The sequence below is a fragment of the Dryobates pubescens genome, chromosome 17 (assembly GCF_014839835.1).
Source record: "Dryobates pubescens isolate bDryPub1 chromosome 17, bDryPub1.pri, whole genome shotgun sequence".
Classification (NCBI taxonomy): Eukaryota; Metazoa; Chordata; class Aves; order Piciformes; family Picidae; genus Dryobates; species Dryobates pubescens.
Window position 1 is genome coordinate 10332500 of NC_071628.1, and position 16211 is coordinate 10348710.

At 61.3% G+C, this 16211-nt stretch overlaps 3 protein-coding genes across 3 annotated transcripts; 1 reads left to right on the top strand and 2 right to left on the bottom strand.

The window, feature by feature from the left end:
- Positions 1-138: 138 nt before the first annotated feature.
- Positions 139-10767, bottom strand: TTLL13 (tubulin tyrosine ligase like 13). The gene is made up of 14 exons (XM_054169211.1): positions 10646-10767; positions 9506-9624; positions 8843-8973; positions 7060-7216; positions 6078-6221; positions 4842-4927; positions 4483-4708; positions 3860-4044; positions 3131-3319; positions 2310-2493; positions 1801-1998; positions 1334-1612; positions 660-921; positions 139-251 (listed from the first exon to the last, which is right to left on the bottom strand). Exons 2-14 carry the CDS (start codon positions 9524-9526, stop codon positions 166-168), a joined length of 2148 nt encoding a protein of 715 aa, XP_054025186.1. The 5' UTR covers positions 9527-9624; positions 10646-10767; the 3' UTR covers positions 139-165.
- A 690-nt stretch (positions 10768-11457) lies between these two features.
- Positions 11458-12707, bottom strand: GDPGP1 (GDP-D-glucose phosphorylase 1). The gene has a single exon (XM_009897340.2). It carries the CDS (start codon positions 12563-12565, stop codon positions 11459-11461), a length of 1107 nt encoding a protein of 368 aa, XP_009895642.2. The 5' UTR covers positions 12566-12707; the 3' UTR covers position 11458.
- Positions 12708-12731: 24 nt separating this feature from the next.
- CIB1 (calcium and integrin binding 1) lies at positions 12732-15885 on the top strand. Its single transcript, XM_009897303.2, has 7 exons — positions 12732-12906; positions 13060-13094; positions 13703-13805; positions 14142-14295; positions 14541-14659; positions 14741-14829; positions 15083-15885. Exons 1-7 carry the CDS (start codon positions 12856-12858, stop codon positions 15102-15104), a joined length of 573 nt encoding a protein of 190 aa, XP_009895605.2. The 5' UTR covers positions 12732-12855; the 3' UTR covers positions 15105-15885.
- Positions 15886-16211: the final 326 nt, after the last annotated feature.

The following is a 16211-nucleotide window of genomic DNA, read 5'->3' on the forward strand; positions in this document are numbered from 1 at the left end:
GTGCTGACGCCGAAGCCCTGGGCCAGGCGCTCCAGCGGCCACTCTTCCGGCAGCTCCTGCCGCAAGAATCTGCGGGCAGAGGCACGCTCAGCAGGGCGCGGCCCGGCCCCACCCCAGCCCGCCCCGGCCCCGCCGCTCACCGCATCTGCTCCATCGCCTGCCAGGTCAGGGTGCGCTCGGGGGCTCCGCGCCCCTCGCCCAGCTCCCGCCGCAGCCGCTGCAGCCGCGCCTTCTTTCGCCACCGACGGGCCCTACGGGGAGAAACGTGAGCGCCCGGTGTGCGGTGCCGGCCGCGGTTCCGGCCCCGGCCGCCTCGCACCTCTCGGCCTCCTCCAGCGCCGAGTCCGGCGGCTCCACATTCCCGGTCCACGCCGCCGCCGGCCGCCGCGAGGTCCCACCAAGGAGGAGCGCTGCCCTCCGCAGCCCGCCCCGGACCAGCGCCGCCATGGCCGGGAACCGGGGGCCGGGCGCTGGGTACCGGGCGGAGCCTGCGGCGGGGAGGACCCGGCGGGGGAGCCCCGAGCGTGCCGGTGCCGGGCGGGTGGCCGGGGAACGAGGGGCCAAAAACGGCCGCAGGGAGCTTGGCTGCTGCCCGGGGGATGCAGCGGGACCTGTGTCAGGACCAGGCTCCAGTCAAGGCGGCCCCTCTGGCAGCTTACCTGCGCTTTTCACGCTGGCACGGTACAAGCCAGGTGTGTGCAGCACACGGGCGGTGGAGGCGAGGGGCAGCTCCCGGACTACAGCAGGACTGAAGATGCCACCTCTTGTGGCATTCCCTGGGCTGGCTGGGGACACCTGGTGACAGCTGCCTGTGTGGGAGGACAGCGTGCCAGCTTCACCTGTTAGAAGAGTGGCAGATGTGGGGGGCAAGCAGACACCCCACTGCTGCTCTCCACGCTGTGACTTGGCCCTGTGGAAATGCTGGAGCCAGGAAAGGCTGGGTGTAGGTGTGGGTGGTGGGAATGTGGGTGCAGTCCCATGGGCAGGGATGGCAAGGAGCAGTGTGGCAGGAGCAGAGCCTGGGGAGGGGCTGAGGGCCGTGCTGTGCCACTGAACGTCTCCTCCAAACTTCTCAGGGCTTATGTGACCCCCTGCCTGTCCTGTCTACTGGCCTTAGGACCTGATTCTCAAGTACTTCTGGGCCTCTCATGTTCCCCCATCCCATCCCATCCCATCCCATCCCATCCCATCCCATCCCATCCCATCCCATCCCATCCCATCCCTGCCTTGGTCATGGGAAACCAAAAAGAAGGGAGGGGAACTCACAGTCCTCAGCCGTGCTGCCGCCAGGGAGCTGCTGCAGCCCCGGGGGTTCAGCACGGGGCTGGGTCACCAGCGCTGGCCCTGCCGCCCGGCCCCGCAGCCAGCCTGCGCTCCGCACCCTGTGCTGGGCACAGGAAAGGATGCTCTGCCCTTGGACCCTGAGGCTGCCCGCGGTGGCAGGATCCATGCCCAGGCTGGGTGGCAGCTGGACCTTGGCGCTGGGGTCACGTGTGACCTGCTGTCCTGATGGCTGGACTGGAGCTCCCAGGAGCGAGATGGGGACGAGCCTCATTAAGTGCGGGGGGTCTTGGGGGTCCTGGGCCCGGAGCACATCCCAGGGGCATGGCAGCTGGAAGGAAAAAGTGGCTGTGACTTAGCTCCAGAGGCCTTGGCAGGAGCTGGGAAGGAAAACTCTATTCTTGAGAGGTTGGTGCTGGTTGATTGGAAGCCAGACATGACCCAGCATGACCCATGGCTCCCTCCCCACCATCTCCCTGTCCTGGCCTCATGGGCTGGACCAGGGCCATCTCCAGTTACCTGGCTCTGGGGGTCAGCAATGCAGGATCTCTGGGTGTGGGCTGGTCTGGGAGCTATGGGGAGCAGCTGGCAGAGCTGATGGATGAAGCCCAGCCCTCGGATGAGCTTCTCACGCTGCAGGAGCGCCTTCACTCTTCTTTTCTCCTCATACTCCACGATGTCCTGGGGCTGTGTGGAGTTGTACTGCGTGTGCTGGGCCTTAGAAAAGAGACCCAAGATACAGCAGGGCTGAGGCTGCCATGATGTGCCAGAGAGACATGGGTATGGGCTGCTCCAAGCCCCATGCAGGATTACAGAGCTGGGGGAGAAGGTTCTGGTGGGAGCCACAACGGGGAAGGGACAACACTGGTGCTTGGAGATACCTGCCAGCACAAGTTTTCAAGTCTGGACTTCACAGAGTCCAACCTTGCAGCTCTACTCCTTTAGTAGACCCCCACAGCCCAGCCCTGTCCCCAGAGCCTTACTGCCTTGGGGAGCACCACAGACAAACACTGACAAGAGGCTGGTACCTTCCTGTCCCTCGTCCCAGTGCTTCTGTGGGTGAGGCGGGCGGTGGGCGCTGGGGGTTTGGGTTGGAGCTGGGATTTGTCCCCAGCTGACTCTCCCTGCAGGTTCTCTTTCCTCTCCTTTTTCTTCTTCCTGGTAATAGCTTCCAGCTTTTCATTTTTCAGGCGAATTTCCTCCAGCTGCTGCCTGCCACAGAACACTGCCCTTAGGCACTGGTTCTGTGAGAGCCATGACAGCAAAGGCTCTTGTGAAGCCTTCACTGCCAGGACACTCGACTGCAGTCAGAAGTTCTGTTGTGAACAGATCACAACAGAAGTGTGCAAAGAAATGGCCTTTAAAAACAGGTGTGAGAAATGCCCATGAACTGTGCTCTGCCTGCCAGGAGGATGGAGGGCAGTGAGATAGCTTCAGGAGGGCACATTTAGGCTGGATGTTAGAAATTCTTTCCATGAGGGCGGTGAGACACTGCAACAGGTTGCCCAGGGAAGTTGTGGATGTCCCCTCCCTGGAGGTGTTCAAGGCCAGGTCAGATGAGGCTTAAGCAGCCTGGTGTAGTGGAAGGTGTCCCTGCCCATGGTGGGGGGTTGGAACTGGATGATCTTCAAGGTCCCTTCCACCTCAAACCATTCTATGAATCGAGTGCCTCCAGAATGGAACACTGGGTTTGCCTCCCAAAGGTGCATGTGAGAGGCTGACACTTTGCTCTGGTGACACAGCATGAGCAGACCCCTTTCTTTCCAGCTCCCACCGGTTCACTTACATCGGCTAAGCGGCAGAGCTGTCCCCCGATAGGGGTCAGAAGCCTGGCACGGGGGCGGCGTACCTGGCACACTCCTCCCGAGCTCTGGAGGCCGCTGTTTCCTGGAAGAGGGAGCTGCTGTGCCTGAAGAAGGGCTGGTACCTCTCCGCGCCCCACGCTGGGTAGATGCGGCGGTAGCCGCCGCGGTGGGACTCTTCGTACTGCTCCACCTGCTCCAGCCAGGCAGCCTGCTTGGCCTCCAGCTCCTCGTGTCTGCAAGCCGGGAGAAAGCATGGGCAGGGGGTGCTGGAGGAGGCTCGGGACCTGCACCTCTTCACCCTCCTGGTGAAAGGAGGTTGGAGTGAGGTGGGGGTTGGCCTCTTCTCGCTAGCATCAGGTGACAGAACGAGAGGAAATGGCCTGAAATTGTGCCAGGGACAGTTTAGGCTGGAGATTAGGAAACTATTTCTTTCCTGCAGGAGTGGTCAGGCATTGGAACAGGCTGCCCAGGGAGGTGGTGAAGTCACCAGCCCTGGAGGTGTTCCAGAAATGTGTGGCCATGGCACTGTGGGACATGGCTTAGTGGCCATGGTGGTGGTAGGTTGTTGGTTGGCCTCGATGATCTTGGAGGCCTCTTACAACCCAAACGATTCTGTGAACTGATTCCAGATCTCTGAGCCCCTGCCCCTCAGCCTGCCCACCCAGCTTGCAAGAGAATTCAGGTTAACATGTGCCTGTTGCAGGAATACCTGTCCCCCTGTGCTCTGCAGGGGGCTGGGAGCAGCAGAGGACAGGGCTCAGTCAGGGCCGTACCTGGGTGCCCGCAGGGCCTGGGAGCCCTGGAGGAGCCGCTCCTTTGCCCGCTGCTTGTCCTCCTCCAGCACCTTCCTTTTGCTGCAGGCATGCAGGTTTATCAGGGTGAGGGTGTCACAGAGGAGAGCATCCTTCACCTCACAGTCGATGGCAGTGTCTGTGTTGAAGCTGGGAGAGTGGTTCACCTGCCAAAACAAGCACCCAGTCTCACCTGGCAGTGCCCAGAGCCTGCTCTGGCCCCACCACTCTCTCTCCTGAGATCTTCCCTCCCAGCAGTGACAGAACACAGGAGATTGGCCTTGCCCTTCTGCAGAGCATTGGCACCCACACTGCAGGTGATGCAGACCCCACCCCCTGTGGGGGACAGGTGAGTTGCAGCTGTCCTGAACTCAGGACACAGTGACAGGCCAAAGAGGGCCACGGTTCAGGGGACTTCTGGCTGTTGGAGAGGCTGTTCAGGGAGCAGGCTCCTCCATCCTGCTTAGCCTCCTGGTCTTCATGGCCTGTTTAGCTCTGCAGATGAGGTAGCCCTTTGTAATCAGACAAGTTCTGGTCACCACCCTTTGTTCTAGAGCCCTCCCAAGATGAGCCAGCTCCGAGCACAGCAGCAGACCTCTCCTCACCTCCAGCAGCCAGGGCTTCAGCTTTCTGTCCAGCAGGATATCAAACCCCAGTATCTCAAAGCAGGCACAGCCAGTGGTGTGGCTGGGGAAGCAGCTCTGGTAATTGTGCTTCAGCACAGGGTGAGCTGAAATAAGAGTTTTTATAATAATGTCTTCAATATCCTCCCAGAGCTTCGTGGTGTTGTAGCTGTTGTCTGCCATCCAGGCATTCAGGGTGGACAGCTTCCTGCATGGAGGAGAGCAGATGGTTGGAGCTGACCTAGGACACCAGGTTTGCTCCCAGGAAGATGGAGTTTTAAAGTGTGGCAGGTGCAGCAAGGATGTGCAGCAGGCTCTGCAGAACCTGGCCAGGGCAGTACCTCTTGCTGCCTCTCCTGCCGTCCCGGATGAAGTTCTGGTTGTGTTTGTTGATGGCATAGTTGGTCAGATGCATGCAGGTATCTTTCTGAGAGGGGAACAGCAAGAGACTTTCATTTGCTCTTAACCACAGAGCACAAACAGCCCCATTAGCACCAATCCAGACACCAACTTCACCCACTGTTTCTGTCGCCCTGGGACAGAGACTTCAGCCAAGGGGTCAATCTCTCCCCAGGCAGAAGCTGGAGCTGACAGAGCTCTGTCTTTTCACACCTCTGCCCCCATCTCTGGGCTGGAGCACAGGAGTCAGCTCTACACCTGTCATTCCAGCCATGTTCTAGCCAATGCACCTGGGATCCTCAGAACAGGAGCTGCAGCAGATTTCTGCAGATCCCTCCTCTTCCCCTGCTCACCCAGAGCAGGAGACCCCTCTCAGCCATGCCCACGTCACAGTGGGGATGCCTTTGGGCCATGCAGCTCTGGGACAAGCAGGCAAAGAGCCATCTGCCAGGGTAGGGCACAACCCTAACCCTCCTCTGCAGGGGTTTTACAGGTTGCAGGCCCCTGCCTGGAGATAAGCACAGCCACACTCTTCTCCTTGTCTTCCCAGTTCCCCTCCCTGTCTCTCCCAGGCTGTTCCAGCACCACCAGGTAATTCCCAGGTCCTTCTGTTCCACCTGAAGCACAGGCAGGCAGGGAATGGTGTGGAGTTGAGAAGGAGCAGTAGGAATATTGCCTGGAGGTGCTGTGGGGTCTCTGTTCTCGCAGGGTTTCAACACTTGACTGGGTGAAACCCCGAGAAACCAGATGTATACTTGCTTTTCACACAGCTTTGGGCAGAAGGTTGGGCTTGGGACCTTCCAAGATTCCTTCCAAGTGAAACAATTCTATGCTAATACCAGTAAACAGCCCCCAGATGGGCCCTGGGAACACATCCACTTCCCTGGAAATGTTCAGGGCCAGGCTGGATGAGCAACCCACTCTAGTGGGAGATAGGGCTGGAACTAGATGAACTTCCAAGGTCCCTTCCAGCCCAAACAATTCTATGAATCAGACCCTCCTAAAATACCTCCTGTGAGGAGGAGGAGGAGGAGGCACAGAGGGAGGGGAGGATAGGAACGCCAAAAGCTGGCTCCCACCGAACCCAGCAGCCCCCGGCCTGCAGCACCCTGAGGACCAATGAAGGGCTAACACCTAGATGAGGTTTTTTTGACTTTTTGAAACTTCCCTTTTTTTACCAGGTTCCTGCTGCTGGGGTCGATGTACCTCATGGTGGCAAAGCGGGCCAGACCCTCCTTGTAGACAAAAATCCTCAGGGGCTCACAGGAGGTGAGCAGCACGTAGACGCGCATGTCGAACTTGAAGCCGTCGATGAGGAAGGGCTGGGAGAGAAAAGGCAGCAGCCAGGGTGAGACAAGGGAAGGCTGCTGGGGTGCTGCCTTGGGCTGGGTGAGCTTTTGAGGTCCCTTCCAGCCCCTAACGTTCTGTGATTCCCCAATGTGCTTGGATATTCCCATTTCCTGGGTGCAGTGACTGCTGGAGTTAGGTTCTCAGGCTGTGTGTGAGAAATGTCTCTTCTTGAACTAGAGAGCTGGGAGAGCTAAAAGTGACTACAAGAATAGGATGAAGGTTGTGCTTCTGCCACAGGCTTCCCCCTCTGCATTCATCACTTGGCTGCTTAGAAGAGGAGGCTGTAGATTGCTGTCTACAACTACCTGAGAGGGCATTGTAGAGAGGCTGGTGCTGGTCCCTTCTCACAGGTGATAGAGCAAGAGGGAACAGCCTCAAGTTGCAAACGGGGAGGTTTAGACTGGACAGGAGGAGAAAGAGTGGTCAGGCATTGGAATGTGCTGCCCAGGGTGGTGGTGGAGTCACCAAGCCTGGATGTGTTTCAGGGTGGTTTGGATGTGGTGCTTGGGGATATGGTTCAGGGGTGACCCTTGCAGAGTAGGGGTCTGGGTTGGACTGGGTGATCCTGAGGCTCTCTTCCAAGCTGAATGTTTCTGTGATTTGCTCCAGGCTGCTGCTCATCCACATGGCCTGTGCCACCCCGTGGCACCTCAGAGAGAGGCTTTCCCCATGCTCCTGCCAGGATGCAGCTGCCCCAGTGCTCCTAGCAGCTCCAGGAAGGTGCAGGCCACAAGCAGGCTGTGGGGTGCTGGCAGAGGTGGGAGGCTGCAGCCCTCCTGCCCTGTGCTTGGGGACTGTCGCCGTTGTTACCTTGGAGATGTACTGCTGGCAGATCATGCGCTCTCCGTGCCTGATCTCCTCTGGATTGTGAGTTATGAAGATGCCTCTGCCCTGGCAGCTGCTCTCTGGCTTGCAGATGAAGATTCTCTTCTTTCTCATGCGTCTGTAGGCCTGGAAATCTCCATAGCTGGGCAAGGAGCAGGGGAAGGGAGGGTGGCCGTTACCAGCTGCCAAACCCAGCCTCTGAACTCTCCCTTGCCAGCTGGGTGCTCAAACAATGATGCCACAGAGCAGAACAGACCATGCTGCTGCAGCAGAGGAACAGCACACCTATGCCTCAGCTACCTCACTGACAAATAGGACCTGACAAAGCTCCCTGCTCCCACCACACATCTCCACCTCTAAGGGGAGGTTCACAGGAAGTGCTCACCACTGAACTTGCAACAGCCAGTGAGATTTTGGCTCTGCTGCCACAGAGAGAGCAGGAGAAAATAAACAAGCCTTGGTTACAAAGGAGGAGGAGGTCACAGATCTCTGCATCCCCTTCTCATACAATGACAGAATCATTTTAGTTGGAAAAGACCTTGAAGCTCATCAAGTCCAACCATTCCCCCAGCACTGCCAGGTCACCACCAAACCATGGCCCTCAGCACCACATCTCCACAGCTTTGAAACCCCTCCAGGAATGGGAACTGCACCACTGCCCTGGGCAGCCTGGGACAGATATTGAGAACTCCCAAGGGCAGGAAATTGTTCCTCATGTCCAACCTCACCCACCCCTGGGGCAACTTGAGGCCATTTCCTCCTGGTCTATTGTTTGTTCCTTGGGAGAGGAGACTGACCCCCATCTGGCTCAACCTCCTTTCAGGGAGTTGTAGAGAGCCAGGTCTCCCCTCAGGCTCCTTTTCTCCAGGCTGAATGATCCCAGGTCCCTCAGCTGCTCTTCACCAGACCTGTTCTCCAGACCCTTCACTGAACCTGCTCCTGCACCTCAATGCCAGCTCCCCAGCCAGCAGGCAGGAGGCCTTGGCCAGTGCATTCCAAGCAGGGCACAGAAGCTCATGGGCTGAGGTCTCACATCACATTGTGTCTGATCTTCAAAAGCAGCTGCAAAGCCATCTGCCCTGCAGCCACCTCTGCTGCTCACACTAAGCAGCTGAGAGACCCCCACAGAAACATCAATTACACTTCCCACTCTCACACTGCCCTTTGACTTTCTGGATGGTTCCCTCTCCCCTAATTGCACCCTCCAGCAGCAAGGCACCCAGCACAGAGGACACCATTCCACAGGCTAATCCAGCCTGATTGGAATTGCTTTCTACAGCTCCCTGAAAGGAGGTTGGAGCCTGGTGGGGGTTGGTCTCTTCTCCTTAGTATCAGGTGACAGAACAAGAGGAAATGGCCTGAAATTGTGCCAGGGGAGGGTTAGGTTGGAGATGAGGAACAATTTCTTTCCTGCAAGAGTGGTCAGGCACTGGCACAGGCTGCCCAGGGAGGTGGGGGAGTCACCGTCCCTGGAGGTGTGTTCAAGAACAGTGTGGGTATGGCACTTGGGAACACGGTTTAATGGCCACGGGGGTGTTAGGTGGAAGGTTGCACTCCGTGTTCTCAGAGGGCTTTGCCAACCAAAACACTTCTAGGAGTTACACACCTCTGAAACCAGAAACGTGTCTCAACACCCCAGCCATTCCCGGAAGGGCTACGAAGGGCCGGGCCAAGAGAGATTTCCAAGAGGCCCCCTGAGCCCTGGCTGCCAAGCAGAGAGGCTCCCACTCGAGATCGCACAGCCCTAGGTCCCACGGGTGTCACTCACTCGGCTGGCAGGCACCAGGTGCGGGGGAAGATGTTGTAGTCCTTGGGGAAGAGGCGGAGCATGCGGTTGAGGTTGCGCGCCAGCAGGTCCTTGCGGCAGAGCTCGATCATCCCCGGGAAGTGGTTGATTTTCTGAGGAGATGCCGACGAGAAACAGTCAGCAGGGGGACCGCAGGGGTCCTCCTCGAAGCCCAGCCCAAGTGCGGCTGCGGAGGAGCCGGCACGTACAACGGGAAGCTGGGCCCGGGGTTGCCTTGAACCTTGCCGAGGGACAAGATTAGGCTGGGACTGATTTATCTGCATTTCAGCAGTGTGATTTATCTGCTGGCCCCATCTCAGCCCCGGAGCTGTCCCTGGCTGGGACAGTGCCGCGGCGGGAAGGAGCCATTTGTCACCCAGAACCATTTATTTCATGCCACATTAAAGGGGCTGGCAGGTCTCCAGTTCACACCTCTAACTGCCAGAGCCTTGCTGGGGGCCCTGTAACAGCCACACAACAGAAGCAAAGCCTCAGGGACCTGTGACCTCTGGCGCTGAGAGCAGGGGCAAGGGGTGCTGGTTTGGAGACCTCTGTTTAATTCTTCAGCTCCTTGTTCCACTAACAGCCCCCATCTCACCCCCTTCCTGAGCTCATCCTGAGCCTTTGGGGAGGAGCAGTGTTTACCTGAAACCTCTTCATCTCCATCAGACGCTCCAGGGACACCGAGGAGTCTGTCCAGTACAGCGTCCACTCCTCATCCTCTGCTGCTTCCTGCAGCCCGCAGCGCTGCGCTGCCCGCCGCACTGCAGGGCCGTGCAGAGCCTGTGAGTGCCAGGCACGGCCAGCCCCCCAAAGTAACCAGGCACAGAGTGGAGCAACCCCCAGCCTCTGGCTGCAGGTGTAATGGGGGCTACCAGCCCCCTAGGTCCACATGCCTCGAGGTTCCAGAGCACCTCCAGAACTCCAGCAGGCTTGGATCCACCATGGGTCCAGAATCACAGGGGCAGACGCAAATAATCTGCAGGTAAGAGTTCCACCTACTCTTTGGCAGCAGAACACGAGCTCAGGAGCAGAAGGTTGCTGCTGGGATGGTTCCAATTAGTGCCAGCTCTGAATTTGGCCTCTCACAGGGTTGGGAAGGTGACGAAGGTCACCCCAGAACTGGTGTGAAATGGTTCTGGTCCCATGGTGCCCACGCTGCCACACCACCCCCTGCTGTGGGTCCCCATCCACCCCCCATCACCAAGGTGCCCCAGCACAGCCCAAGGCAAAACACGAGGTGCTTGTCCCTCTGCAAAAGCAGTGTCCTTGCCCAGCTGACCAAGCTGTGACCCTCAGCCACACGTGGTTGTACTGCTAGAGCAGTCACTAGCAGCTTGGCTAATAGCAGCCAGGAGCCTGTTCGCTGAAGATGCAGCTTGTGGCAGCAGAGAACAGGACAGGGAACCAGCTCCCAGGAGCATGTCACTAAAGGTGGACAGCAAAGGAAGAGGCTCTGGGTGCTGATCCTGCCTGTTCCATCACTGTCAAACAGCTGGGAGTTCTCACCAAGCACAGGAACCAGCCTCACCTTGCACCTGCCCCTAGCTAGCCCCTCCTCACCAGCACTGACAGATACATGGCAAACCTAGACACAGGGAGTGAGGGCCTGCACTGCTGTGGCACATTTTGTGTCTCTGAACCTGAGAGCACCTCAGTCCAGAGGGTGGAAAGCTCCCAGGGGCCCAATGAATACATAAAAGGGTAATAGAGTGGAACTGGTGTACCAGTGCTCAACCCTGGTGAGCAGCCACCCAAGGGCTGCAAGGGGCACCCTGCACTTACCACTCTCGTACTTGCAGCTGGTCAAGTTGATGGAGGGCACGCTGGAGCGGAGAGAGCACAGAGAGCTGCTCAGTGAGGAGCTGGCACCTGTCCCGGGTGGGAGGGGGACAGCTGAGTTCCACACGCACACAGCTCAGGGGCACATCAGGGAGCAGCAGGGGCTGGGCGAGGGGGCAGAGGGGTCCTGAGCACAGGGCACATCGCGTCTGGGAGCACTGGGCCAGCTGAAGGGCAAAGGTTTATTTTCCGATTCGGAAGGTCCCTCGAAAGCCTCTCTAGGGCTGAGGCGGAGGGGCCCAGCCGAGCATCGCCCTCCAGTGACGGGCAGGGCCGGGCCCCCTCCCCTGCAGCCTCGGGGCCGTACCCCGGTAACGAACACGGGTCAGGCGGTGAGTGCGGCAGGGAGCGGCCAGAGCCCGGCTCGGGGCTAACGACGTCCCGCCGAAGACCCGGCGGAACACGAGCACAACGGACCGGGGCCGGGGGGGAGGCCTGCGCGGCCACCTCCCGCCCTGCACACCGCACTCGCCTGCGCTTCCGCCTCCTCCGCCGCGGCTCGGGGTCTGGGGGGCCGCCGGGGCAAGCGGGCAGGCCCCGGAGGGTGCCCGGGGCCGATGCCCCCTTGCTGTCCCCCGCCTCCATCGCCGGCGCCGTTCCCATGGCGACGGGGCCGTAGAGACGCCGGTGCCGGCGGCCAGAGCGACCCCGTGCACTCACGCGGCGGCACTAGCGCCCCACCACCTCTGCCGAGCAGCGCCCCCTGGCGGCCGGTGCCGATGCGGAGGCAGGGGCGCCGCTCCCCATGCGCGCCGGTCAGTCCGCCAGCAGCCGCGCCAGGTCCTCGCCGAGGCGCAGAAGGTCCGGTTCCGGGAGGAGGTGCCCGTGGATGGCGCGCAGGGCCTCCTCCTCGGTGATGTTCCGGTAGAGCGGTGCCGCCGGTAACGGCAGGTGCCCCGCCAACTCGCACAGCGCCACGTTGAAGTCCTCGCTCGCTTTGGTACCGAAGCTAGGCCTGCGGGCCCACAGCAGCACCCGCAGCCCCCGCCCGGCCCCGGCCCCGGCCCCCTCCGGCGGCTCGCCGCGCGTGATGAAGACGTTGTAGGCCAGGCCGCTGTCAGTGATGTGCTCGGCCGCCCGGCACACGTCCCGGGCCACCGCCTCCAGGTCGGCGGTGCCGGCGGCGTAGAAGAGGAAGGCGGGCGCCGGTACGCCGCGCAGAAGGAGCCAGAGGCGGTGGCGCGGGCAGACAGCCTGGGCAGGCGCGGCCTCCACCGGCAGCGGGCGGCTCACATAGAGCCCGTGCAGGTGCAGGTGGTTGACCGAGGCGCAGCCACCCAGCCCGTTGAAGCCCAGGCGGAAGCCAGGGTGGGCGCTGAGCAGGGCCACCTCCAGCCCGCCGAGCAGCGCCGGTGCCGTGAGCGTCTGCGGCAGCCCGCGACTCGGCTCCGGCAGCAGCAGTACGTGGCCCCGCTCCAGCGGGCTGGCGTTGATGGCCACCAGCAGCGGGACCGTCTCAGCGGGGCAGCGCCGGTCTCCGCGGCTGGCCGCCCTGCGCAGGCGGAGCAGCAGCTCTCCGGGGCGCAGGCGGGTGAAGTTGAAGGCGGCGGGGTCGAAGGGCTGGTGCAGGCTGCAGACGGGCTGCGGCGGGCGGCGCTCGGTGCCGCGCTGGACGTTCAGCTGGGCCACCAGGCGCAGGGGCCCGGGCAGGACGCGGGTGGGCAGCGGGCCCAGCCGGTATCGGAATAAGCCCCGCTCCATCCTGTCGTCCCAGCTCTCCAGCAGCGCCCGGTCGAAGCGGGACGGCGCGGAGCCCGGCTCGCCCTCCCAGCCGGATCCCGGCAGGATGAAGTCCTCCTCCCCATAAACAAAGTCCGTGGGGCTCGGGTCGCCCGGCTCCTCGCTCGCTCCGGCCGCCTCCATGCCGGGAGCCGGTTCCGGAGGCGGGGCGGAGCTGAGCCCTCTTTCAGGGCCCGGTGGGGTGGGCACAGCCGCCGGGCCGGTATCCCGGCTTCATCCCTTGACCTTGCTGTCTTCCGTTGTCTGCCCGCTACCACTGGCTGCGCGTGGCAGAGACCTGGTGCCGGCGGCGGGGCGGGGCCGGGCCGGCCCCGGTCTGGTCTCGGCGGAGGTAGGGTGCGGGCCCGCCCCGGGGCGCGGCGTCGCTGTCGCAGCGGCCGGCGGAACGGGGAGCGGAAGCCGCGCGGGCCGCTATGGGGGGCTCGGCCAGCCTGCTGCCGCGGGACGTGCTGGGCGAGTACCAGGTACGGGGCATCGGGGCCACCGGGGCCACCGCCACCGGGGAGGAACCGGGGCTGGAGTGGGGCTCGGCTGCCGGAGAAGGCGGATGCGTGGCGGGCAGGAGGTGCCCCGCGGCCCGGGGCAGGCCTCGGTGCTGAGCCGCTCTCTCCCCGCAGGAGCTGACGTTCCTGAGCAAACAGGAGATCCTGCTGTAAGTACCGCCCGGGGACGGGCACGTCGGGCACTCGTGGTGGGGGGGTCGGCTCTGCCCTGAGGGCTCGTGGGGCCCCGGTCCGGCTTCGGGGCTCCATCCTCACAGAGGAGCCGCTTGACGCCGGGCAAGGGATAGGAGGTGCCCAGCCCGGGTGCCAGGCAAAGGTCTGTAGGCGCTGCTGGGGACACAGGGCATGGGCCAGGCTGGTGGCACCCAGCAGAGCAGGGCACTGGTGGCACAGGGCGTGGGCTATGCTGGTGGCACCCTGCAGAACAGGGTGCTGGCTGCGGAGAGCAAGGGTGCTGGCTCTGGAGATAGCTCATGGCCCCTCCAAAGCCCCAGCTGTCTGGGCTGGCAGAGAGCAGAGGGCCAGTTCCTATCTCCTGTCAGCAGCCACTGGGGTCCTGGGAGCAGATGTGGGAGTGCTGCCTTCACAGGACCACCCGGGCTGGCACACTTATGCTCCAGGCCAGCTCTGGACACAGCTGGCAGGGAGCTGTGGGAAACAGCAGCGTTAGGAAGAGCTGCTGGCACTGCCTGTGCCCAGAGGGCTGCCTCCTGCGCCCCTCACACCACAGAGCCTCTCTTGTTCTTGCCTCTTCAAGTGCCTACAAGAGGTTCAGTGAACTGCTGCCAAAGGAGGAGAGGAAAATCTCCCGCTCCACGCGGGTTCCCAAGAGCCAGATCCTGACACTGCCAGAGCTGCGGGTAGGGTGCCTGGCAGCCAGCAGGACTCGCTGCTGCTCCCTGGACCTGGGCGTGTTTGGGCAGGGCCCTGTTTACCCACCTAGTGCTGTGCCCTCACCCTGCTGCTCCAGCAGTCACCTGGGGAAGCTGTTTGCTTGCTGCACGTCAGCTGTGCCAACAAACAGCTTCCTTGTACCTGCTGCGCCACCAAGGAGCCTGCAGATCCCTGCTGTGTGGGGCAGCACACAGGTGGCATGGGACTGGCACAGTGACGCCATGTGTGACAGACCCATGGCAGAGTGGGGTTATCTGCTGTGGCAGAGCCAGCCTGGCCCTGAGCTGTCCCTGTCCTGGCAGGCAAACCCCTTCCAGCACCAGATCTGCCGGGTGTTCTCCACCTCAGATGCCAGGGATGACAGCATGTCCTTTGAAGACTTCCTTGATATGCTGAGCGTCTTCAGTGACTCTGCCACCTTGGACATCAAATCCCACTATGCCTTCCGCATCTTTGGTGAGGCTGGGGGTGGAGGCCGTGTCCTAGGGTCCTCATACCTCAAGGGAGGGCTGGCAGGGCCCTTGGAGCACACACAGGGATGGCAGCTTTAGGAGGCCCCTGTGGGGATGTCTGGCTTGGCGCGGTGGTGTGTGGTGTGGAGCCTGCTGTGTCCTCGGGTCACCCAGGCCCTCTCCTGGCCTGACACAGCAGCTCTCGAGTCGCTGCAGCCCTCCTGAAACATAATTTTCTGCTCCCCAAAGACTTTGATGGGGATGGGGTTCTGGACAGAAATGACCTGGAGAAGCTGGTGAACTGCCTGACGGGGCAAGGTGAGGAGTCACGGCTGAACGGCACCGAGATGGAACAGCTCATCCGCAACGTGAGGACCAGCAGCAGGGTACGGGCGGTTGTGTTGGCCCAGCCACACGGAGTTCACCACTCGCCTTTCTCTCCCCTCCAGATCCTGGAGGAGTCTGACATTGACAAGGATGGCACCATCAACCTCTCGGAGTTCCAGCACGTCATCTCCCGCTGCCCGGACTTTGCCAGGTACAGCTTGATCAGCAGGGGCCTGCCACCGCCCCTGATTGCTGTGCTAACCTCGGGGCAGAGCTCGTGGGGGCAGTGGGGCAAGGCCACCCTGCACAAGGTGTCCCAGAACAGCTGAGTCTAGCTGTGTCCTGTGCTGGCTCTGCGGAGCCTCCCCCACACAGGGCAGCGGTGCCACCATGGCACCAGGCACTCACAAACCAGCTGTGTGTGACCCAGGGAGGAGGTGCAGAACCTCTTGTGTCTCTTGCAGCTCTTTCAAGATCGTGCTGTGAGCACGCCCTGGCTCTCCAGAACCACTCCTCCAGCTACTGCAGCTCTTCCTGGCCTCAGAAGCTTTCTCTTTCAGCGAGCAGAGTGGAGAGGCCCCTCTCCTTGCCAGCCACATGTGCCTTAGGCAGGACCCCCTGCTGCTCCCCTCTCACACCTGAGACGGCAGGCAGATGGCGACTGTCCCTGCAGCCTTCAGAGGTGGGGCCCTGGGAAGTTGCCTGGCCTGCAGCCGCGCTGCTCTCCCACGATGGGATTTCAACTCCTTATGCAAACCAGGGGCAGCTCCATGGATGGGGGAGGCACACAGAGGTGCTCCTGGCTGGTCCATGCTGCACCCAGCACAGCCCCACTCTTGTCCTCAGTACCAATTTGTGCCTTCACCAGAGGGCAGGGAAGTGCCCACCCCTGCTGGCTTCCTGGGAGCCTCTCTGCTGCAAAGTGGATCTGTTAAAGCAATAACTCAAAACTGGATCAATTTCTCTGAGCAATAAATCTGATCTGGGTCTGTTTCTCCCAAGCAATAACCTAAGCATGGCTGAGTTTCTCTGAGCAATAACCCAAGTGGCACTGGAGATACCCTAACAGCAGAGCTGTCTCCACAGCTGCACAAGATGCAGGACACAGTGCAGCCAGGCTTGCCCCAGAGACACTCTAGCCCTGCTCGTTCCTTTTTGCTCCTCTTTGCCCCCTCCCCTGGCTCAGGCTCAAGCTCAGCAGCTGCTCTGTGCTGCCCTGGCCTCTTCCTCCTTCTGTTCCTGCAGGGACACAAATAAAGGGCTCTGGTTTCACCCTCTGCTCTGTGCTGCCTTTGTCTGGCTGCGGCGACGGCAGGGGCTGCCCTGGCAGCGCTGTGGGAAGGGTGCCATGCAGGGTGCTGGGGACACGGCCTCCTGCCAGGCCTCTGTGCCTGTGTGCCAGCCGCAGCTCGAGGAGGACAAGAGCTGGGTCCCAACGTCCTGTTTGGTGACAGGTCCCATGTCCTTCTTAATGACAGCCCTTCCCGTGGGCCACCTCCCTCCAAAGCCAGGGCTTGTTCTCAGCAGCACAAAGAGCCCAGCAGCTCTGAGCAAGGCACAAAGGGAAATCCAGGGCAGGCAGCACTACCTTTG